This window comes from Ranitomeya variabilis, chromosome 7, assembly GCF_051348905.1.
Source record: "Ranitomeya variabilis isolate aRanVar5 chromosome 7, aRanVar5.hap1, whole genome shotgun sequence".
Lineage (NCBI taxonomy): Eukaryota > Metazoa > Chordata > Amphibia > Anura > Dendrobatidae > Ranitomeya > Ranitomeya variabilis.
Genome location: NC_135238.1, coordinates 213218672 through 213244366, shown reverse-complemented (window position 1 = coordinate 213244366; position 25695 = coordinate 213218672). Strand labels below are relative to the sequence as shown.

Below are 25695 nucleotides of genomic sequence, written 5' to 3'. Positions count from 1 at the left end.
ATCCTTTGTTGGCAATGACAGTGGTCAAACGTTTTCTGTAAGTCTTCACAAGGTTGCCACACACTGTTGTTGGTATGTTGGCCCATTCCTCCATGCAGATCTCCTCTAGAGCAGTGATGTTTTTGCCTTTTCGCTTGGCAACACGGACTTTCAACTCCCTCCAAAGGTTTTCTATAGGGTTGAGATCTGGAGACTGGCTAGGCCACTCCAGGACCTTGAAATGCTTCTTACGAAGCCACTCCTTCATTGCCCTGGCGGTGTGCTTTGGATTATTGTCATGTTGAAAGACCCAGCCACGTTTCATCTTCAATGCCCCTGCTGATGGAAGGAGGTTTGCACTCAAAATCTCACGATTAGTGTTGAGCATTCCGATACCGCAAGTATCGGGTATCGGCCGATACTTGCGGGTATTGGAATTCCGATACCGAGATCCGATACTTTTGTGGTATCGGGTATCAGTATCGAAACAACATTAATGTGTAAAATAAAGAATTAAAATAAAAAATATTGCTATACTCACCTCTCCGACGCAGCCTGGACCTTACCGAGGGAACCGGCAGCGTTGTTTGCTTAAAATGCGCGCTTTTACTTCCTTCCGTGACGTCACGGCTTGTGATTGGTCGCGTGCCGCCCATGTGGCCGCGACGCGACCAATCACAGCAAGCCGTGACGTAATTTTCAGGTCCTCAATGCCTAATTCTAGGCATTCATGATTTTAAAATTACGTTCCGGCTTGTGATTGGTCGCGTCGCGGTCACATGGGCGACGCGACCAATCACAAGCCGTGACGTCACGGGAGGCAGGAGACGCGCGCATTTTTAAAATTACGTCACGGCTTGTGATTGGTTGCGTGCCGCCCATGTGACCGCGACGTGACCAATCACAGCAAGCCGTGACGTAATTTCAGGTCCTGATGCCTATTTCTGCATTCAGGACCTGAAATTACGCCACGGCTTGCTGTGATTGGTCGCGTCGCGGTCACATGGGCGGCACGCGACCAATCACAAGCCGTGACGTCACGGAAGGAAGTAAAAGCGCGCATTTTAAGCAAACAACGCTGCCGGTTCCCTCGGTAAGGTCCAGGCTGCGTCAGAGAGGTGAGTATAGCAATATTTTTTTATTTTAATTCTTTATTTTACACATTAATATGGATCCCAGGGCCTGAAGGAGAGTTTCCTCTCCTTCAGACCCTGGGAACCATCAGGAATACCGTCCGATACTTGAGTCCCATTGACTTGTATTGGTATCGGGTATCGGTCTTTTGGCTGTGCAGTGTTCGCAATTTCTGTGATTTTACCCATGTTGCTGACATTCTCCATATTCCTTAGGCTATGTGCACACGTTGCGGATTTTGCTGCGGATCCGCAGCGCTTTTGACACTGCGGATTCGCAGCAGTTTTCCCTGAGTTTACAGTACAATGTAAACCTATGGAAAACAAAATCCGCAGTGCACATGCTGCGGAAAAAAACTGCGCGGAAATGCTGTGTTGTTTATTCCGCAGCATGTTCATTCTTTGTGCAGATTGCGCAGCGGTTTACACCTGCTCCATAATAGGAATCCGCAGGTGTAAAACCGCAGGTGGAATCCGCACAAAAAACGCATAAAATCCGCGGTAAATCCGCAGTAAATATGCAGGTAAAACACAGTGCTTTTTACCTGCAGATTTCTAAAAACAGGTGCGGAAAAATCCGCAGAGGTTCCATCTACGTGTGCACATACCCTTATGATTGTCTTTTTTACTGAAATATTTACAATGCGAACTTCAATCTAGTCAGTGCTGAAATGGAAAAATAGATCTGATTTGGCCAAGAATCCCGATACTTATTTTTCTTGCTGACCTCTGTTAAGACAGCCTCTATCTCATAGAATGGAAGTCCTGAAATCTGAATTATGAGTGAAGTTAGATGATGTGCTCAAAGTACAAGGTCATCAAATGGTTAGGATCAGGGTTGCCAAATTCCAGGACAGTCCGTAAATGTAGGACACTTTTTTGTCCTGATCGTAAAAAAAAATTTGAGGTGTCCGTAATATTTTTGAAGTCGAAGAAACTTATACAGATTATTATTATGACTGTAATTATCATCATTTTCCAGGTCACTGTTAATGCAGTTAATGTCTTTGTTAGAATTATGGGCTGTAGACATGGATCTCTTATATCATAATCATTTATAGTGGTTTTCCAAAGTGTCCAAATATATATATATATATATATATATATATATATATATATATATTTTTTTTTTTTTTTTTCATAAATAGAAATGTTAATATAATGCTATTTTCAGAGATGTTTCCTCTCACTGTAACCTCCCCCTGGCACTGACTGGCAGCCGGCTCAGTACTGATGCACTGCTTAGCAGGCTGTCCCACATTTTCTCCTCTGCACTCCCTCTCTTTTTCCTTCATGCTCCAGTCATGTCTTTCTATACAGCAGTACCCTGCTTACTCTTGCTGACTTGGGAATAATGGACTTCTTGGAGCCCGGAACTTGCTGGACCCATGCATCACCATCCGATGTGTTGTGGCTCATATAGTACGCTGAAGAGAGCGGCTTTAGGTTCTGGAACTAGTAACTTGTCATGATGTTCCAACTGTTAAGGGGCACAACTCTAGGGAATTCCAAGGTAGCAGGCGCTGTCTCCAGTGGATGTCTAAAGACCTCCCTTCCACATGTGAAGACGCCCCCTGAAGAAGGACGATACCGAAACGCGCGTTGGGGTGGGTTCTAGTTGGTGTGGTTCCCTGCATATACCGGTATGTTCACATTGCTGCGCTATATGGCTTGTCTTCCACTTGGATTAACTCTTACTGTACTACTGGTTTTATAGACCTTGGTATCTATCTAGCCCATTATTTACCATCTGGCAGCACATGCCCCGTCATATGTAGTGGCTACCGCCTGACTTCTTGCTTCCATGTGTTATGTTGTTACGTACCCCCCATATTTATGTCCATAATCTTTGTTGTTTTGTAATTATAATAAACTTTTCATGATTTGCATTTACTTTGGACAATGGCACTAGTTTTTTTTCAGTGGTTTCAACATGTGAAGATAGCAGTGATTAGTTGTTGCACTGGGGCTCAGGAAGTTTAACAGCTCTGCCACTACTTTAAAGCCTGCAGAAGAAAGTGGCAATATCTCCCGGAAAGCACTAAGCAATTTTAGATTCTCTTGACTCTGTTCAACTGATTTGGAAGAATGCATGGTCGCATTCGACCATAAGTCTTTTAAATGAAAGCCAGGTTGAGCTTATGGGGCAGCAGTGGCAAAGAACATTCATGACATCATTGCCACATCGACAACTACCAATTAGTCATCGTTGCCATTATAGACTAGTTCTACGCCATCAATACCTGTAGTAAGACGACTCCTATTAACAGGCAACATGTTCTAAAAGTTAGAGACACTTTTAATATTTTTTTCCTTTAAACCCATCTAATCGTACACGCTGTACAGTTTGCACACTTTGTAAATGACCTTCCCATCTTTTGCCTGTTCATTATCCACAAATGAGTTAACACATATCTAATAATGAGACACAGTTCTGTTCATTACAAAGCAGCGTAAAGTTAATATAATCACTAAAATTATCGCTTTCTAACCATTACATTTGGAGATTTTTTTTTTTATTTGCCTCCGGACACATTACTCCAATTTTTACATGTTTTAATTATCTTTTTGTTCCCAACTTTTCAATGTAAATTGCTTCTCACATTTTACTTATTAACTATATAGTACTTTCATGATTCATTGAGTACAAGGATTAAAATCTTTTCACAGATTAATTATTTTTTTTCACTAATATGCTGCACGTAACATAGGCACCGCCATATAAAATGCTTTAACATTTACTGTAAAGTAAGAGCTGATGTACAAAGGATGACAGTTTCTTGCAGAGTTATTCTGGTTTCATCAAATAAAACATTTATTGAATATCCAAAAGTTATACAATTCTATCATATACTTTATGTATCAGTCCTTCATAGTTTTTAATCCCTTCACAAACGTGGGGTTTTAAGTTTTCGTGTTTCCGTTTTTTGCTCCCCTTCTTCCCAGAGTCATTCCTTTTTTATTTTTTTTGTCGATATGGCCATGCGAGCGCTTGTTTTTTTTGAGGGACAAGTTGAACTTTTGAAGTACACTATTGGTATTAAAATATCGTGTACTGGAATACGGGAAAAAAATTCAAAGTCTGCAAATCATATTGCAGATATCAAGTTATCATTTTATTCAGCTTGCTATGACCTGTATGATTATACAGACGGCTTAGGTGGGTTGATCCTACTGACAGATTCATAGGCCATAGGTCGTATGCCGGCACTCCACACGGGTTCCGGTACTGAGCCCGCATGTTTTCCGGCACATGTCAGCAGATTTTATCTATTTTCTATTTTATCTATTATTTATGGAGCATCATGTGTGGCCATTATACAGTATTGAGCACTATGTGTGGCCATTATACAGTATGGAGCATCATATGTGGCCATTATACAGTATGGAGCACTATGTGTGGCCATTATACAGTATAGAGCATCATGTGCAGCCATTTTACAGTATGGAGCACTATATGTGGCCATTATACAGTGTGGAGCATCATGTGTGGCCATTATATAGTATGGAGCATAATGTGTGGCCATTATACAGTATGCAGTATCATGTGTGGCCATTATACAGTATGGAGCATCATGTGTGGCCATTATACAGTATGGAGCATCACGTTTGGCCATTATACAGTATGGAGCACTATGTGTGGCCATTATACAATATGGAGCATCATGTGTGGCCATTATACAGTATGGAGCACTATGTGTGGTCATTATACAGTATGGAGCATCATGTGTGGCCATTATACAGTATGGAGCATAATGTGTGGCCATTATACAGTATGGAGCATCATGTTTGGCCATTATACAGTATGGAGCATCATGTGTGGCCATTATACAGTATGGAGCATCATGTGTGGCCATTATACATTATGGAGCATAATGTGTGGCCATTATACAGTATGAAGCACTGTGTGGCCATTATACAGTATTGAGCATCATGTGTGGCCATTATACATTGTATATGTTTGAGGAAAAGGTGTGTGTAAATGGGTGTGGCTTAAAAAATGGGTGTGGTTTTCCTACACACAAACACAGAACCTGTTGTTAAAAATTTGAATCCCATCCCTGCCTCTAATCTATTTGAAAGTTTGGGCTCTTTTGTTACCATTCATATTATCAGTCTCTTTGATTTGTCATCAATTTTCCTCTTTCAGCCACGTTCAGGAAGGTTGGCTACAGTTCCATAAACCTTAAACTTCTGAATAATATGCGCAACTGTAGTAACAAGAGCATAAATCTGTTTGGAGATGGTCTTATAACTTTTACCTTTAACATGTTTGTCTATAATTTTCATTCTGATCTCCTGAGACAACTCTCTACTTATCTTCTTTTTTTTTTTGTCCATGTTCTGTGTGGTACACAACATGATTCAAAACATCACAATGACTACTTTTCGCCCTATAAATAGACAACTAACTAATTCCAAGTTTGTAGACATCTGTGATGCTATTTTTTTTTACTTTACCAGAAGGGTACCAACAGGCCAACAATTTTCTCCACATATGTATATATTTTTTTAAACAGCTAACAATGGTGTACAGTAACTAATGGAGCAATGGTTGGCTTACCAATTTCCTGTCTCTTTTCTGGTCTTCCATCACCTATTCACCTGGCCCCTCCATTCACATGTGGCCTCGGCGTAGTCAACATGTCACTGCTACAGCCAGTGATTGGCCATAGTGGCCACATAGCATGTCAACAAGTCATCATTAGAACTGAGTATACGACATCCGGCGAGGGACAGAGGAAATAACGACACAGTTGCTTCACACAAATGATTGGACAACTTTTTTAAGGCTGTTGCAAAAGTTTTTGTTTGACACTTCTGCAGCAGATATCTGTGGAGTATTGCATCAAGACACTTTTTAAGAGAATTTTCATGAAGGATATGTGATTTCTCCTGCTAGAGGTCCTAGGAAACTATGATCACAGCTATTCAGATGGGTCCAAGAGCAACTGCACACACTTCATCGATAGGTGTGCGTGATGTGACGATTTACAAGTCTTCGGTCACCTAGGCTTGTCGCTTAAGACTGGAGAAGCCCTTTAAATTCAGACACTGTGTGGGTCTGTTGGTACCAGATTCTGTACTGGAATACGGGAAAAAAATTCAAAGTACGTTGAAATTGCAAAAAAATGCATTTCTACAATTGCTTCTTTTTTTTTTACCATGTTCATTAGATGCTAAAGCTGACCCGCCATTATGATTCTCCAGGTCATTTCTGAAATACGGCGATACTAAATATGTATATATTTTTATTATTGTTGTTTTATTTTGAATGGGCTGAATGGGGGTAATTTAAAGTTTTTACATTTTTTTATTTTTTTAAATATTTCTTAAAACTTTTTTTACTTTTCACTGGCTTCAATAGTCTCAATTGGAGGCGAAAAGCTGTGATCGGCTGTTCTGCTTCTAATCAGGGCACCTAATGTGTCCCTAATCGGCTGTTAGGGGCACATGTCAGCTGATAAAATCTGCTGACATGTGCCGGAAAACATGCGGGCTCAGTACCGGAACCCGTGTGGAGTGCCGGCATACGACCTATGGCCTATGAATCTGTCAGTAGGATCAACCCACCTAAGCCGTCTGTATAATCATACAGGTCATAGCAAGCTGAATAAAATGATAACTTGATATCTGCAATATGATTTCTTATTCTAGAGAAATCCACATTTTTCTTAATATGTAAATGAGCTGTTAAGATCTATGGGGCCGGACATAGATCTGCCTACGACTGCATCCAGAGCTTACTTTATATGAATAAATAGTCCAATACTTTGCTCTTAGCTATTCCTGCATGTTTTTATCTGTGTTTCGGGTCATTATTCTATGACCTGCAACTCAGACTAAACTTCCTGACGATGGGCAGCACATTTCGCTCCAGAAAGACTTGATTGTTTTGAAATTTTATTGTAGCTTGAGCAGATTCAAGACACCCTCTGCGAGATGTAGCACAACAGCCCCAGAACATAACCAAGCCTTCTCCATGTGTCACAGTAGCTACAATGTGCTTTTCTTTGTAGGCTTCACTTTTGCATCTGTGAACATAGAGCTGATGCGACGCCAAAAAGCTCCAGTTTTGTCTCATCCGGCCAAAAGGACATTCTCTCAGAAGCTTTGTGGTTTATCAATATGCATTTTGTCAAATTCCAGTTTCACTTTTTTATGATCTGCTTTCAACAGTGATTTCCACCTGGGTCGTCTTCCATGAAGTCCACTTTGGCCAAAACAACAGTGGATGGTGCGATCTGATACTGATGTAGGAGGTTTACGGAGCAGAGCCGCATGTGCAAGGTGTATGGAGCAGAATTGTGTGTGTGTACGAGGTGTACGGAGCGGAGCCACATGTGTACAAGGTATACGGACCGCAGCCGCGTGTGTACGAGGTGTACAGAGCGGAGCCACGTGTGTATGAGGTGTACAGAGCGGAGCCGCGTGTGTACGAGGTGTATGGACCGCAGCCGTGTGTGTACGAGGTGTACGGAGCACAGCTGCATGTGTACGAGGTGTACGGAGCGGAGCCACGTGTGTACGAGGTGTACGTAGAGGAGCCCCGTGTGCAAGGTGTATGGAGCGGAGTCGTGTGTGTGTACGAGGTGTACGGAGTGCAGCCGCGTGTGTATGAGGTGTACGGAGTGGAGCTGTGTGTGCAAGGTGTATGGAGCAGAGCCGTGTGTGTACGAGTTGTACGGAGCGCATCCGTGTGTGTACGAGGTATACGGAACAGAGCCATGTGTGCAAGGTGTACGGAGCGGAGTCTGTGTGTGTACGAAGTGTACGAAGCGGAGCCACATGTGTACGAGGTGTACGGAGCGGACGCTAGCTGTGTCAGATCGGAGCCGATATTTCTCCTCGCTCTGACACTGAATGGCACAGGAGACATGCAGAGGTCTTTATCAGTTGCGTACTTAAGCTGCAGTGACATGAGCAGTTGCTGCTGCGAGGGAGCATGTTGAAAGGAATGTGTGTGTGTGTAGGTGTGTGTAGTGATGGAGAAGGCAATGATGGGGGTGTGAGGGCAATGATGGGGGTGGGGTAACCATGTGTGGCCATTATACTGTACGCAGTATCATGTGGGGCCATTATACTGTACCCAGCATCATGTGGGGCCATTATACTGTACCCAGCATCATGTGGGCCATTATACTGTGCCCAGCATCATGTGGGCCCATTATACTGTATGGAGCATCATGTGGGGCCATTATACTGTACCCAGCATCATGTGGTGCCATTATACAGTATGGAGCATCGTGTGCCCATTATACAGTATTGAACATCATGTGTGGCCATTATAGAGTATGGAGCATAATGTGTGGCCATTATACAGTATGGAGCATCATGTGTGGCCATTATACAGTATGGAGCACTATGTGTGGCCATTATACAGTATTGAGCATCATGTGTGGCCATTATACAGTATGGAGCATCATGTGTGGCCATTATACAGTATGGAGCATAATGTGTGGCCATTATACAGTATGGAGCACTGTGTGGCCATTATACAGTATTGAGCATCATGTGTGGCCATTATACAGTATGGAGCACTATGTGTGGCCATTATACAGTATGGAGCATCATGTGTGGCCAATATACAGTATGGAGCATCATGTGCAGCCATTTTACAGTATGGAGCACTATGTGTGGCCATTATACAGTATGGAGCATCATGTGTGGCCATTATACAGTATGGAGCATCATGTGTGGCCATTATACAGTATTGAGCACTATGTGTGGCCATTATACAGTATGGAGCATCATATGTGGCCATTATACAGTATGGAGCACTATGTGTGGCCATTATACAGTATAGAGCATCATGTGCAGCCATTTTACAGTATGGAGCACTATATGTGGCCATTATACAGTGTGGAGCATCATGTGTGGCCATTATATAGTATGGAGCATAATGTGTGGCCATTATACAGTATGCAGTATCATGTGTGGCCATTATACAGTATGGAGCATCATGTGTGGCCATTATACAGTATGGAGCATCACGTTTGGCCATTATACAGTATGGAGCACTATGTGTGGCCATTATACAATATGGAGCATCATGTGTGGCCATTATACAGTATGGAGCACTATGTGTGGCCATTATACAGTATGGAGCATCATGTGTGGCCATTATACAGTATGGAGCATAATGTGTGGCCATTATACAGTATGGAGCATCATGTTTGGCTATTATACAGTATGGAGCATCATGTGTGGCCATTATACAGTATGGAGCATCATGTGTGGCCATTATACATTATGGAGCATAATGTGTGGCCATTATACAGTATGAAGCACTGTGTGGCCATTATACAGTATTGAGCATCATGTGTGGCCATTATACATTGTATATGTTTGAGGAAAAGGTGTGTGTAAATGGGTGTGGCTTAAAAAATGGGTGTGGTTATCCTACACACAAACACAGAACCTGTTGTTAAAAATTTGAATCCCATCCCTGCCTCTAATCTATTTGAAAGTTTGGGCTCTTTTGTTACCATTCATATTATCAGTCTCTTTGATTTGTCATCAATTTTCCTCTTTCAGCCACGTTCAGGAAGGTTGGCTACAGTTCCATAAACCTTAAACTTCTGAATAATATGCGCAACTGTAGTAACAAGAGCATAAATCTGTTTGGAGATGGTCTTATAACTTTTACCTTTAACATGTTTGTCTATAATTTTCATTCTGATCTCCTGAGACAACTCTCTACTTATCTTCTTTTTTTTTTTGTCCATGTTCTGTGTGGTACACAACATGATTCAAAACATCACAATGACTACTTTTCGCCCTATAAATAGACAACTAACTGATTCCAAGTTTGTAGACATCTGTGATGCTATTTTTTTTTACTTTACCAGAAGGGTACCAACAGGCCAACAATTTTCTCCACATATGTATATATTTTTTTAAACAGCTAACAATGGTGTACAGTAACTAATAGAGCAATGGTTGGCTTACCAATTTCCTGTCTCTTTTCTGGTCTTCCATCACCTATTCACCTGGCCCCTCCATTCACATGTGGCCTCGGCGTAGTCAACATGTCACTGCTACAGCCAGTGATTGGCCATAGTGGCCACATAGCATGTCAACAAGTCATCATTAGAACTGAGTATACGACATCCGGCGAGGGACAGAGGAAATAACGACACAGTTGCTTCACACAAATGATTGGACAACTTTTTTAAGGCTGTTGCAAAAGTTTTTGTTTGACACTTCTGCAGCAGATATCTGTGGAGTGTTGCATCTAGACACTTTTTAAGAGAATTTTCATGAAGGATATGTGATTTCTGCTGCTAGAGGTCCTAGGAAACTATGATCACAGCTATTCAGATGGGTCCAAGAGCAACTGCACACACTTCATCGATAGGTGTGCGTGATGTGACGATTTACAAGTCTTCGGTCACCTAGGCTTGTCGCTTAAGACTGGAGAAGCCCTTTAAATTCAGACACTGTGTGGGTCTGTTGGTACCAGATTCTGAATCTGTTCTTTGAGTACATGCATGAAGTCTATATTTGACTCTACTTATTCCCTAGCGCACATGTGTCATCCAGCACTGCACATTAAACCACGGCTGAAGCAGATTGATCGTATAATTCCTCTAGAATTCCATGTACTATTGCAGAAGCAATGCGTCGTCCATGGGCGAACAATAGCAGTTTTTAATTCTGTATATCGCAAGTCACTAGAAAATCAATACCAGATTGTCCTCAAGAGTTTAGTTTTAGAAAGCGAGTCGCTCATTGCACCACTAATCCAACTTCTTCACTTCCAGCAAGGAACATCTGTTGGATGTAATGAAATCATTATGGTAACATTTGCAGATAATATCACAGTGCTCTCAAATGTACCACCTTGGTCTGAATGCAGTAAATGTAGTCTACGACTTTGGTCTTAAAAGAAATGTAATGAAAGATAATTCTTTTTTTGGTAATTAAGTTACTGTCTTTTTCAAAATGGTCCCAGGCCGGGCTTGGGGAAATGTTTAATTTAGAACATGGGTCCCCAACCTTTTTTTCACCTCGAGAGCCACATTGCGCTTTGAGAGACGGTCATGAGCCACAATCTGTGCGAAGGAATTATTAAGCCATATTGTGACCAGTAATGGATAACCAGTTACTAAAGAGTTATCACTGGTCCTTAGAGGGTTATTGTGGGTAAGAGGGCAAGCCTATGTACAATTCTTTTTTATGTTATATTTAAACAATTGTTATAAAACTTTTCACAGTCATGTCCATTGGAGCTAATCATTTGCTATTCAGGTCCATTTCTTAGCTGAGAGATTAGGCTGCAAGATTGTTGCCTACTCCGTTACTTACCAAACAAGGCATTTGCTGCCAAGAAATGTGATCATGAGGAGGGGCAGTGACATACACTGTGAATATGTGCCAGGGTGAAGGAGGAGCTGCTGATAAGATTGCCAGCAGCCTGCCACACGACAAGTCAAGTGCGCAATGTACAAATAAAGTAATTGTAAGCACAATTGTTGCGCATATTATTTTTAACAGCTGCAACCCAATGAATAAAAAAAATAATTATTCCGGACAACCCATTTAACAGATTCGAAGGTTGTCAAGCAATTTATGTTTCTTTGTAAATTATTCCTTTAAGTGAGTATTTCATGAAGCCAATCCCTCCTCTGTAGAGAACTGACTGGGCAATGAACCAATCGCCAAGGTTCCAAAATCCCAATTCAAAATTATTTAATTGGCCAAACATTTTTTTTTCAGTTGGGAAAGTCTAGTCCGGTCACTGTGGGACCAATCTAACAGTACACAATGGGCATTCTAAAAAAAAATTGGGCAATTATCTCATCCAAGGCTTGGTCCACCATAGCAGGCGCTCTGGCTTGGAACGTCTCTAAACCCCCAAACAAAGAAATTGTGGATATAGACAGGTCTCGTCTATAGATCTTTCTTTTTTTTTTGTGATCCGTTAAAAATTGGAAAAAAAAATTAAAATTAAATTACAGTTTTTAACCTGCCAAAATTGTGAATTTTTAAATAAGAAAATAACTTGATGAAAAGAGCGCAGTAAACCTGAAGTGTTTTAAAAGCAGCTTATAGTCCCTGTGTGTAGATTTTACGTGAACAATATACTTTTGTCTCAGCTATTCTAGAAATGTGTTACCTGATTATAACCGTTCTGCTTTAATTACGCTCTTTAATTTGCAAGCGGTTGCTGAAGGTGACATGGTAGATTAGGTTAGTCGTTCTGATTAATATCTGAGTGTATTGTACAGAACGTATAGATTCAGTATTTGTTTACAATGTATGGAAAGATTATGAGACTTAAAAGAAATTACCAAGATTTCAAATCAAGTGAGTGTTTTTCAGATCCTAGGATATCCATGGTGGAGGCAGGGTGTACGATTCTGAGGATTAGGAGAGTATTACCAGTCACCTAAGGTCAATTGGAAAGCAGAAAAACAAAATTACCAACAGCAAATAAGAACCAATAGAAACTCATAACATTTTTTTTTCCAATTTTAGAGATCATCTGTAAAAAACTGTTATAAAGGGAAATATATAACAAAAGAAATTTCCGATGCCAGTTTTACATGGGGCTGCCTTGCCTTTATTTACGCTGAATTTGTCAAAGTTTTATAATGCAAATTTAACGCATCCTTATATACTTCTCTCTAAAGCTGCATCTTCCGTTTTTATGCCAACTGTACTAGAATAAAAATTGCATTTTTTTTACATTGCAATTCAAAAATCTGCCTTAAAATTAGTTTTATTATTAATATTTTATTATTTTTCACTATCATTTGCATAGCTAGCCACATCCATTTTCTCATGCAGTGTCTAAGGTGGTGCAAAATGGTGTATAAGGAGTATATGCTGCTAAGGGTGGGCTCTAAATAGAATCAATGTCCTCCTCCATCTGGCAGCTAGCAGTATACTGCTTTTATAATTTCCACCATAAGCTCTGCTCCTCTTCTGACAGGTAGGGGGACAATTATTTTTTTTTGGCTGCTCTGCAGTATAACATAGGTTTACTACGCCGAGATCTGTCTGTGGGGAAATAGACTGAGGACATGGGTGCACTATTATTTTGCTCTTCAGACGGTCCTTCACTTTGCTATACACCTTGAACGCCAGTAACTGTCCCAATGTATTCTAGGAGCTCAGCTTATGCATGTAAATGTGAGCATGCTTCTTGACTGTATCCAAAAACAACAGAGTTGGGAATTTAATTCGCATTTTATTCAGAATTTCTAGAATTATTTTGTACGGCTGCTAAAAAAAAAAAAAAAAGAGTGTGGAAAAAAACATGACAAAATCAGCCAAAATGAACATGTGGATCCTCCTGTAGCGATGAAGCTCCTGCTGCCACATGTCAACATGGTCGTTCTTATTCACCGCCATTCTCGGTCTCAGGTCACATAATGACAATGGCCAATTACCAAATGTTTTATTGTAACTCAGTTCAAATGCCAGAACCGGAACACGGAGCGCTAACTATTCGCAAACTTCTCAGAAAACATCTGGTGCGTGTGAGATCTCTATGTGGAAATGATCAGATAGTTGTTCATTATACAGTTGTCAACATCCGGATTATTATACTATCCCGCGGGGAGACCGTAAAAAAAAAAAATGTAATTATGCCGCGTTGTAAGTTTCAGTCAAGGGCTAAGAAATATGTTTCTATATACTTCAATACACTTCATTTAGAACCGTTAATGATCTTCCGATTTTCTTTTGCACATTTTGTATCAACAAGGGAAAGAAAATGTTCTCCCGACTGCAAAACTATTATTCTAGTGTATTTCCGGTATTACACAACTTGTAGAAATCTGCAATGTCATATATTGGATCATTTTCTCATTCATCTTAAAGGGAATCTGTCACCAGATTTTTGCCACCTCATCTGACAGTAGCATAATGTAGAGGCCGAGACCCTGATTTCAGCGATGTGTCACTTACTGGCTTGCTTGTTGTAGCTTTAATAAAATCACTGTTTTATCACCACAAGATCATCACTAGAGGACTAATTGTTCTGCAGCCAGATAGTCCAGCCACGCCCCCCACCACTGATTGGCAGCTTTCTGCCAATTGACAGTGTAACCAGAAAAGCTGCCAATCAGGGGCGTGGGTGGGGTTATACAGAGCTCAGCATTCAGAGAACTGATAAATCTACATCAGAGAGAACAATGATTTTATCAAAACTGCAGTATCCAGTGATATATTGCTGGAATCAGGGTCTATTTTCCTACATTATACTGCTCTTGGGTGGGGTAGCAAAAATTTGGTGACAGGTTCCCTTTAAAGCTTTATATGCTGTCCCCAAAAATAGCTGACAAAATCTTTGATGCCACTTATTGTGCTCCAGAGTCCAAACCATACAAGGTTATAGTGTGCTGCCTTATTTGCTTGACTGTATAGGAGTTGGTGACTCTAAGGTTCAGCACCTGTTCACACTTAGTCTATGTTTGGATGTGACGGTCAGTTTTTTGAAACATATAAGGTTATATACTACCTCTGTTAGGCAGAACAGAATCCATACTGTGTATATTAGGCCCCTCCCATGAGGATCTTCACAAGTAACTGAGTGGTCTAATGTGTGACTGGCGCCTGTACTAAGAAAGTGGAGCATGGCGGCACATTGACCTAATCTACCTCTAGATTTCTGCTAGGTTTTACACATCTTGAGGGCACTTTACACCTTCTCAGAGTTTTTTACTCACCTTTTTATCCCCACCCCTCTGTCCGGTGATCCATAGTGGTCACCTCTATCAGTTCCATACCATAAATGCATGTGTGACCGCCACATATAGTGATTACTCGCAGCACTCATGAAATTGGTAAGGAATAGATCTCATCTTAGTGTATAGGAACTCTGGATATGAGGCAACTTTTAAAAACAAATCCCAGACATCCCCTTTAACCATAGGTCTTGGAAATGGGAAGCCGGGGATTTTAAATGAATGTAACCGATGCAGACTATGAGGGAATGTCACTTTTTTTTTTTTTTTTTTTTTAAAGAAAAATAGATTTTAATGCAATAATTAATCTTCTGCCCTTTTTTTTTCACTTTTTTTTTGTAGGACATCGCACATTGTTTATTGGAGTTCACGTACCTCTTGGGGGTCGAAAAAGTCATCGTCGTCACAGTCACCGACATCGAGGACACAAACACAAAAAGAGAGACCGGGAACGGGACTCGGGTTTAGAAGATGGACGAGACTCTCCTACATATGGTAAAGCCAATTATCCCTGTGGATTGACGAGTCTGGATGGTCTCATTTCAGTGGCGAGGATTGTCTACTTTTGATGCAGAAATATAGGGCTAAAATTAATTTTTACAATTGAATTCCACTAAAAAAATGTGCCTTTTATTGCCTTTGTTCACACCGTCTATTGCTGACTACAAAATTAGTCTACTTTGTATCCCTCAGTCGCCCCGCTGTGACAGTCTAAGGCTGTGTTCACACGTTGCTTTTTTGCAGCGTTTTTTAAATGCAAATTTTAAACTGCGTTTTACAGTACCTGCAAATTCTATGAGATTTCAGAAATCTCATGCACACACATTGGTTTTAGTTTCCTGACTGATTTGGAAAACTTCAGCATGTCACTTCATTCAGCATTTTTTTTCTGTGTATTCTCACCCATAAGAAGCACTGGGTAAGTGCAAAAACTACAAAATTAGCATTTTATGACACTCACTAATGAGTGAGAAAGCTCATGAGACCAATCTTATTCAGTCTCCTCCCAGCCATCCTAACTGACAGCTGCAGCTTGTCCTGAGCAGTGTGAGATAGCAGCAGTAGCAGGGAGGAGGGACACTGAGGCGCTGTCAATCAGACTAGGTGGGATTGAGCTTAAACATTCAGAAAGGATTACACCGCCATTCTAACATGGATTATCATAGTTATTACACAGCCTCATCATGTCTAATAGATTATTTAATAATGTATGCAGTTTGTATTATTTATATTATGTATTGTGACAAATTCAATATAAGATTTAAGGGAATGACGGAAACAGCTGAGCAAGCTTGGTATATTACAATCTCATAAATACTAGGCCAGTTTGCAATTATAATCCAGCCCTTCAAACTTATTCTCATTCATTGACACCAAGCAGAGCTCTTGGCAATGGTGAGACACTGAAACAAAAAGTTGTTTTTTAGTATTCTGTAATTAGGCCATATTTGGATGTAACCCTTATTGTGTGCATACGACATAGATGTACCGCTGTCCATGGTGCTGACCTTTTTAGTGCTGCATATATTAGGATTGTATTTTTTTTTTTCTGTCCTTTACAATATATTTTCTACATTACATTTTATTTCAGAATATTTTTTTTTCCTGCTATCATCCCTCACATTTCCTCTTCCTGCTCAGGTCTGCAGCTCCTTATACTGTTGTATTTCATTTGTATTTAAAGAGTAACCTACATTTAATTTTTTTATTTTTTTTCATAACTCAATAATACAGGGTGGCCTAAAAGCCATTAGACCATTTAAAAATAGAAACTATTTTATGTATTAAAAAATCACATTTATTCTTTTATAAACAACAAATATACTTCAAAATTATTTTTGTAGATTATGTCTGTTTGGTCAGGTGAGTGTGGAGGCTGAATGAATTTAGAGTTTCGTGAAATTATCCGCAGTCTAAAAATTATCCTTACAAGTGTTTTGTGCCTCTTTCTCAAAGAAATAAGGATCAAGAACTGTTTCTCCACTTACGCCGCACCAAACCATTACTTTTATGGGTTGCAACTCACGTTGGTAGAGTAGTCTTGGGTTTTCTCTTCCCCCAAAAATGCATATATTGTTTATTGACAAACCCATTTAGATAAAGGTGGCCCTCATCAGCCATAATGAGATTGTTAATGAAATTATCTTCTTGCCTTGAAAAACCTTGGAGCTGGGCAACATGCCCTAATTGTGCCCCATCATTTTCCCATGATAGTACTCTGGTGCCTGATTTCATGATCCGTTCCAGGCTTTAATCCTGTCTGCCCTTTTTCCGGGCAGATCATGTCAAGGGTTAACTTTGCTCTGCCTCATTCTGGGTTCAGGTTTGCTATTTAGCTCCTGTGCATCCTGCTGGCGGTGTCAGCTATAGTTCTGCCTTTGGTGTGTGAACCGAACTCTGGTAGCTCTTGATTTGTCCTGCTGTGATCCCTGACTTGCCCCATGTCTGTTGACTCCCTTTGTCTGCCCTTTTCCCAGCATTTCCCTGTTTGTTGGTTTGATTCTCTGGTTTCTGACTTGGCTTGTATTCGGACTCGCTTCTGCCTTCTGTCTTTGTCTTATCTTCTTCTGACCGTTGCTGAACCTCCTGGCTTGTTCCTAACCACGTGTACTGCTGATACCTTTGGTACTTCTGCCTCTGACTGTTTTTTGACTCAGCTTGTTTGACCACTCTCTCGCCACTTGGTGGCACCTGTGCTGCTGCTCTGTGTACGTATTCTCATTTCCCTCTCAAGCTCCCTCTGATGGAGGTTGCGCTATACTGCACTGCAGCAGCAGCATGACACCTGGTCTGTTGAGGCCATCATTAGAAAAATTAGCTGTTTGTCAGGAGTGATTTTGCAGACTGCAGTTTGAAGGGTTCGTCTGTTATAAGACAACTCCTTTAAATGTTACTGGGCTATCATACTGGCCACGAAAAATCAACTTATTGTCCTGATCAATAAGGTATGAGAAAAAATTTATTTTTCATTATGTTCTACAGTTCAATAACCCAACTCTATGTATGCCAAAATCAGTCTGAGGGCTTAGAGGGGCTTTACGGGTGCATGCGCCTTACATTTTCCACTCTTTCCTGTTTTCCCGTTGGTTGTAGACACGCCATCTCAGAGGGTGCAGTTCATCCTGGGAACTGAGGATGACGATGAAGAACACATTCCCCATGATCTGTTCACAGAACTGGATGAAATATGCCTACGTGACGGAGATGATGCGGAATGGAGAGAGATGGCCAGGTCAGTATTCATGCAATACGTCAGGTATACTATAATTAATAAAGGAGTTTATAAACCTAGAGAATAAAGAAGAAGAGTAAGAACTGAAAAGAAATAAATATATGAAGGAAAAATATATGCAGGGCACCTCAGGGGCGGACCATTTCTACATCCAAGGCAAGAGCAATTTTGCATTTTTAGGAGGTCTTTGGCTGCGAAGGGCCCATAAATTGTTATTTCACAGGGGCCCTTTTCTGTATATGTTTGCCAGTGGTGCCCCTAGTGGTTTATTATGGTACTCTAGAATCATTGTGTGATTGGAGGGGTTCCAACTGCTGGGATCCTTCCAGATAATGAGAAATGAGTGACTTGTTGGAGATCCATCGGGGTGTACATATTATTTACAGACACATGCACTTGAATAGCAATGAGCTGAAATACATGGATGAGGGCAGTGCTACAGTCAGTAGTATTTGCCAGGTAGTTAGTGGGTATTTTAGTCTTGTGATTAATGTTGACCCTAGAAGTAAAATTCCCACAGATCGTAGAAAATAAGCAATGGTGTTAAAGTATAAAAATAGGAAGGTTCCTTTAAATTCTCTTCAATAAAAAAGTAAGGATTGGGGGTTCCCAAGTTTGGAGACTTTTTTTTTTTGTAGTTTAATGTATTTATTTCAGGATAAAAATAATTTTTGCAATTGGTTTCGGTAAAATTTTTTGCACCGTTTGGCTTTTACAGGCTCATCGTTTCCTGGCACATTCAACTTTGATGTGGTCTGTTGTTATAAATCAGCTAAGAGGAGCCAAGAAAATACAGATAAAAGAGTTACAAACTCTGCTATCACAGCGCCAGAATGACCTCACTGAAGAATCCTCAGTTAATTCATTCTGCAGCCCGCAATAGATATTGTAATACAGTGGCTATAGAAGATTTTTTTTTAATCAAGCCCAATTACTAAAGTTATTTATAACCCAAAATACAAACATTTAAGTAATAAAAAGAAAATTGTCCCCAAACATGGATAACTCTTTATTCTATCACATCAGTTAAAAATAAGGTCAAAGAGTAATTATAATTGTTTTTTTCATAAATTAATAATAATAATCATTAATAATAATAATAAAAAAGTTTGCAATATATTTTATCTGATAAATCTTCTTTCTCCTCCTGGATTGATCATTTGATCTCAATACATAGGTAAAACTTGTATTCGGCGAAGACAAATTTTCCCATTACCTAGGTAGGAAATGACATTTGCTGCTCATAAAATTCTATGGAAAGTGGTGGGTGGAGAAGGAGGGAAGAGCTGAAGGTAGACACAAGTTCTCCTGAAAATACAGTTTTTAAAGTTTTCCTCCTCTTTTATAAAACTTTCTGCCATACTCTGATATATAAAAAATTGAGTGTTACTTACTCTTCACAGGCCCAGTGCTGGGTCTCCACCGCTGCCCATTTCTTTGTTGTTTGACTGCAGCGGTGACATCACGGTAACAATGCTGCAGCCAATCATTGAGCTTAGCAGCTCTGACTGCCTAGATTGCAGAGCTGCTGAAATATGTGATTGATTGGTTTCGGTGCTATCAATGTGATGTCACCGCTGCAGCCAAACAACAAAGAAATTGGCAGTGGTGGAGACCCAGCACTGGGCCAAATACTAGAGATTAGGGCAATAGTGGAATGCTGGACCGGGGGAGGGTAAGTACTCAGTTTGGCTGTTTAGAACTTATATTAATGTACGGAAGAAAGTTTTCTAAAAGAAGACAAGACCTTGAAATGGTTTTGTTTGTACACCCATCACTTAGAGGGTGCCACCGCTTAAAGCATGTAATCGAAGTTCAACTGTAATAGAGTTGGTGCGAAGCGATTCGCTTGACTCGGTCATTGGATGGGAGCCATGAAAATCATCTCCTACCTCCCGGCATCCGCGGCTCTTCTTTGGATGTAGCCGGCCTTACGCGACATCACTTGTGTGTCATGCCACAACAATGACGTCCCGCCAGGACGTCTAATGAAAAGAAAAGCCGCGATTGCCATCCGGTAAGGAGATAGGTAACATCCATAATGTGTGGTTCATCTGCAGTAGTAGATGCAGTCTGCTATTTTGAGCAGCTTGTTAGGTAGAAATTTGTATGATTGATTGTGCCTCACCAACATTTGTTTCAACAGATGGTTGAAGTTTGAAGAAGATGTGGAAGATGGCGGAGAGCGGTGGAGCAAGCCCTACGTGGCTACATTGTCTCTTCACAGCTTGTTTGAGTTGAGGAGTTGTATTCTGCATGGAACGGTCTTGTTGGACATGAGGGCCAACACTCTGGAAGAAATTGCAGGTACCATAATATTACCCCTACTGGATCTGCGTGACCTCATGTGCAAAAAGTGATAAAACATTGTATTTCTTTATGTAGCTGTGATACCGTTGTATTCTAGAATCCTACAATAAGGTTGACCTCAGATCTGCCGTCTGTCCATCATTTCTGGTGCGAAGCTCGAACAGTCACATCAATGATGTTTACTCCATTCCCATTTATTTACTTACTGCAGGGTATTTTCTCATTATTTTTATCCTAAGTTTTATCTGTTAATGGACATTGTGAATGCGCACCTACACATTGCACTTATACCAAGAGGTGTGCCTAGGTGTGCCAGCTCATTTATTTGGTTTTGCTATCGTTTTTTTGTACATTGTACATACAGTACAGAGTTGTGCCACTTCCCACCCTTTGTGCTGGGTTCCTGGTTTATTTAGCTTTCCGTAGGCAGTTATTAAATAGTCGGTGTAGGTCTGTCTTATTTGAAGCCTGCTGGCACATAGCGGGGTGAGATACTAGAGTTAGGGTCTATCCTGACTGGGAACACCTTGTCGCGGTGCGATAGCCGTAACTCATTTTTTTATAAAACATTGCCATCTAAGTACCCTATGTACATGTACTACTATTTATTCACTTACTGCAGGGCATTTGCTCATTGTTTTTATCATAGGCTTCATTGAGCAGGGGGTTGGTCACGAGGACCCTGGAGGTCCCTTCCAACTCTAACATTCTGTTATTCTTTGATTTTAGGTTGCATAGATATAAAATCTCAAATGTATGTTTTAGAGATGCACATTAATTCTACTTTTAGTTTATTGTGGAAAGTGATCATTCTGTCTCTTTAAAATCAGATAAGATTCTGTTGGAAATTATAAGCTTAATCCGAAGAAAGCAAATTGAAAAATAACAAATTTCATATTTATCCTTTTTTTTCAGAAGGTTTTAATATGAGGTTAACTACTTTTTTTTTTTTTAACAATCCTGCATTATAGTTTGGTTAAGCCATATAACATATGACAAGATACAGATTCTACGTCTCCAATTAATTGGGCTCCAAAATGTCAACAATTCTGCTTTGACAACTGCTGTCCGTAATAAGATAAAACCACAGATGTTATACTTAACTGTTCCCGTCTAAAATGACTTAATCTGACAAAAGTTGTATCAACCAAATATGTTTTACATGTTTTCTAAAATTAATGAAATGTTAATTATTATAATATATTCCACAGCGTAAATGTTTTTTTTTCATCTTTGGGCTGTCCCTTTTTATCGGAAGGATTCCCTCGAATAAAGAATGACTAAATACTGCTTGGACCCCAAATAATCTGCTTTATTTTGTGATAAATCATGACAAAAAAGTGTTCAAATCCTCTGCAGCTCTTCCGCAGGTGAAATGAGGCATTACACATTTTGGTCCTCCAGAGGAAGAAAGGTTCGCTTTCCTTTAGGTAATGGATGAAGGTCTTCATAGGAGTATTCCCCTGCTATCTCCCCTCAAAATGCTCCAATAAAGTGTACCATCTTTTATTTATTTTTAAAATCGGACATATCCGTTAAAACAGCAGACGGGAAGAGATAGGAAGCGATAGAAAGAGCTGGATTTGTATGCCAAATCTTCTTGCCCTTGTTATGTCCATATGTCAGAGCTGAGAAATCTAGGACACATTGGTTGACAGGCTGCCTGACAACTTCTTAGATAATCGTTACTTAGATGTTCCATTCCAACCATTCTCCTGTATAACATTTAGGCTGAAATAACATGACCGTGAAATACGGACCGTACTCTGAATGCAATGTCCAGCCCAAATGGCGGGTCTCCTGACCTGAGCTAGCCAACAGATATATGCCTATGAAACAGGAAGCTCAGGTCAGGAGGCCCGCCGGTCAGACTGGGCTTTTAGATCTTTGCACGGGTCTTGTTCTATAAACTTGCGAATTTGACCTTCAATGGAACCTTAGTATTGATTCATGCTGCTTGAACCACGGACAGCAGGAATCAGAGACCGGCCGCAATATCGCATCCAGGTGTGTTTCACTGTAAAATGCTGGGACATTTCAGAGATACAGTGCCTTGCGAAAGTATTCGGCTCCCTGGAACTTTTCAACCTTTTCCCTCATATCATGCTTCGAACATAAAGATACCAAATGTAAATTTTTGGTGAAGGATCAACAACAAGTGGAACATAATGGTGAAATTGAACGAAATTTATTGGTTATTTTAAATTTTTGTGGAAATTCAAAAACTGAAAAGTGGGGCGTAATATACTAGGGACAATATGACTAGTCCAGGAGACATGTCCCATGGGTTCTGCCGGCCCCTGTCCCCTACACTGACTGGTCTCCGTGTATACATACACGTATAGAGGAACACCTTCAGTCTAGGGGAGTAGGGCTGAGAGAAGCTACTGAGGACCGCTCTCTTGCATTTGTTTGCATAGTTCAAAATGCAAAATGTTTCATCCCTAAGAGTTTTGTCCCCAGGCAAGCGCCCAGTAGCTCCATGTATTGTGACTGGAAAGACATGAGCTGTGACCACATTCTATCGTTTTTGTTTTTTTCATCCGTTATACAATTCAAGAGATATGGGCCTTTTTATTAAGGTATTCAGGTCTTTACTAAGGGGGAGTGGTTGACAGGGTTCCCTGCGGCGTGTCGTTAGGCTGCTCTGCATGATTATCCTGTGAGCCACGTCCCCTAGGTAGAGATTAGTAAAAAGTAGCATTAAATATAATGCCCATATCTTTGGATCAGTATGGCAGATTAGAAAAAAAAAGCAAGAGCAATAAGGGCAAAAATGCCCACTTTTAAGCTGGCGACAGGTCCCCTTTAAAAATTGTATTCTAAGTAAAATAGCAATATACAATGCTAATCCGAACCCAGGGTCCAGAGGAGAGTTTCCAACAGTCCAGAAATTCCCAGACATACCATTAAAATAGGGCTCTTTATTTTACCCGATCCATAAAAAAATTGCCGCGTCCCTGATTTTCTTGAAGCTGAAAAAACTTCTACTCATTACTATAATTATAATTTTTGCAGCTGATGTCTTCATATCAGAATTATGGGCTGTAGACGTGGATCACTTATAATCATAATGGTTCTTAAATGTTGCCTTTCCATAATTTTTTTAATAAGCTGTCCAGAAAAAAAAAAAAAAAAGTTGCCAACTCAAGATCCAGAGTGGGTTTTTTTTTGGGTAGAAGCAAACAAACCTTTTTTTTTTTCAAATCCCAGAAAATCCTATAAGTCCCCGTTCACCTTGTAATTAGGAACTTCAAGTGACTGATTTCAGAGTGAAAAATAATTCAAAGTTGTTTTTAACATTTCATTTCATATCACATTTTGATTATAAAAGTTAATTATTCATAGGCCAGAAATACACATACCTTTGTATCATCTTCAAAGTTTCTGAGAGTCTGTGATCATGACAGCTTTCTATTGAAAAGGATTGGAAGGAATGAGGACAATGCTGCGACTTTTGGTATAATTAGGTTAGAGTCAAAGGAACGGGACTGAACATGTTCTCATATTATCATTCATATTCAGCCATGTCTTCTGCCACACAAAGATGGTCTTTATCCCACCATGCTTATCATGGATAATAAAAACTGAATTCTTTACAATTGAGGCTGCGTTCACATTTGCGTTGTAGAACCTCCATTGTAGATCCCAACAAAAGTACAGGACAAGTCCAGTGACGGATGCAGTCCCTGTACCAGCCAATGGGGTCCACTGGGGTCTTCAATCTTCAGGTTAGCAATACTCCACCGCTGGCCATCAGGATGGGTTAAATATCAAAGTCCTTCCCCTCCATCCAGCTGATCCACCAATCCTGAGATTCCTGGATTCTGGTGGAAAAAGACTCTCCAGCCGTGCCCAGCGACAAGATACCGCCAAAAACTCAGCAGGGTTAACCCTTGAAAAAGCAAAAAAAAAACAAACAGCATTAGTCACACTGATCTTATCTAGTGATAAGTGAGTGTACTCGTTGCTCGGGTTTTCCAGAGCACGCTTGGGTGGTCTCCGAGTATTTGACTGCTCGGATATTTCGTTTTCCTTGCCGCAGCTGGATGATTTGCGGCTACTAGACAGCTTGATTACATGTGGGAATTCCCTAGCAACCAGGCAACCCCCACATGTACTCAGCCTGGCTAATAGCTGTAAATCATCCAGTTGCGGCAAGGAAAACTAAATCTCTGAACAAATACTTGGAGACCATCCGAGCGTGCTCGAGAAAACCCGAGCAACGAGTACACTCACTCATCACTATTCTTACCCCTTTACCCTTTGCAAACAAAATGCCTTATAATCCCATGTGCCCCCTTAATTTATTACATGGGGCTAACATTTTGGACAAACCAATTTTCCTTTGTTAGGGTTTCCAGACAAAGTAGCATCTGATAAGACCATATGAATAATGGGTATCAGTGGGTAAATACAACACTCAAAGAGGACCTGTCACCAGGTCAAATGTGCCCAGTTTTCAGGATTATATTATTTCCTCTGCTGCCCTGAGTATTCCACAATTTTTTTTTAAATCTGCCATACAGATAAAAAGATATGGGCCTTCTTTAGAGAAAATTTTTATCATCTTTATTAAGAGGGTGTTGCTCAGAAGGTAACTGTCCAGAACTGCCTAAAGACACGCCCCAGAGGATCTTATGAGTCATGCCCTCTTGATAAAAATAATAAACAGTAGCACTAAATACAAAGGCCAAAATCTCTGGAAGCGAACAAAAAATGGAATGTTCACGGGAGCAGCGGGAAGAAAATAAAGGCAAAAACTTGAGAACCACAGGATTTGATAAAAATGTCCAACAGATGTTCTCTTCATGGCATGAATAGAGAGGTGGATTGGCATGTGCAGCTCTCTGCAATCACTGCTATCTGAATTCTGAAAAATACTTTTACAATTTTCACTATGTTGAATGTTTATCCATGGGATAAGTGTGATGTTACAACTTTTTTTTCATTCTCTTCAGTGGAGGTGATTTGCAATTCCAAACAGAACACATATGGACAAGTTTGGGTTTTGGAAGAAGACCTCCATGTTTTTAATAATATAATGGATAGCCCCTTAAGAGTGTATTGCGTGCTCTTTAATTATTGATTGATTTTAATGTAGTAAACGTTTTCAAAGACTTTAGATTAAATTTGTCCAAACTCATCTAATATATATTAGGGCCCTACCATCTATCTCTAAATAACAGGTCTAAAAAGAGAAGGATCAGGAAGCTGGATTTCATCATGGCTGATTATTTTCCTTCCAGGAGACCAAATGTCAGGTAGTGACTTATTTTTCTCTTCCTATGGAAAACACATCAGACGTTTGGTCTCCTGTGAGCAAAAGGAACAACCATTG

At 40.3% G+C, this 25695-nt stretch overlaps 1 protein-coding gene across 5 annotated transcripts in view; it reads left to right on the top strand.

Moving 5' to 3' along the window:
• SLC4A10 (solute carrier family 4 member 10) overlaps positions 1 to 25695 on the top strand; it is a 198911-nt gene that overhangs the window by 92394 nt on the left and 80822 nt on the right. For all 5 annotated transcript variants that reach the window (XM_077272834.1, XM_077272835.1, XM_077272837.1 and 2 more), the window contains 3 exons: positions 15155 to 15307; positions 17906 to 18044; positions 20191 to 20351. In XM_077272834.1, the coding sequence (XP_077128949.1) occupies positions 15155 to 15307; positions 17906 to 18044; positions 20191 to 20351 (453 nt within the window). The remainder of the gene's footprint in view (positions 1 to 15154; positions 15308 to 17905; positions 18045 to 20190; positions 20352 to 25695) is intronic.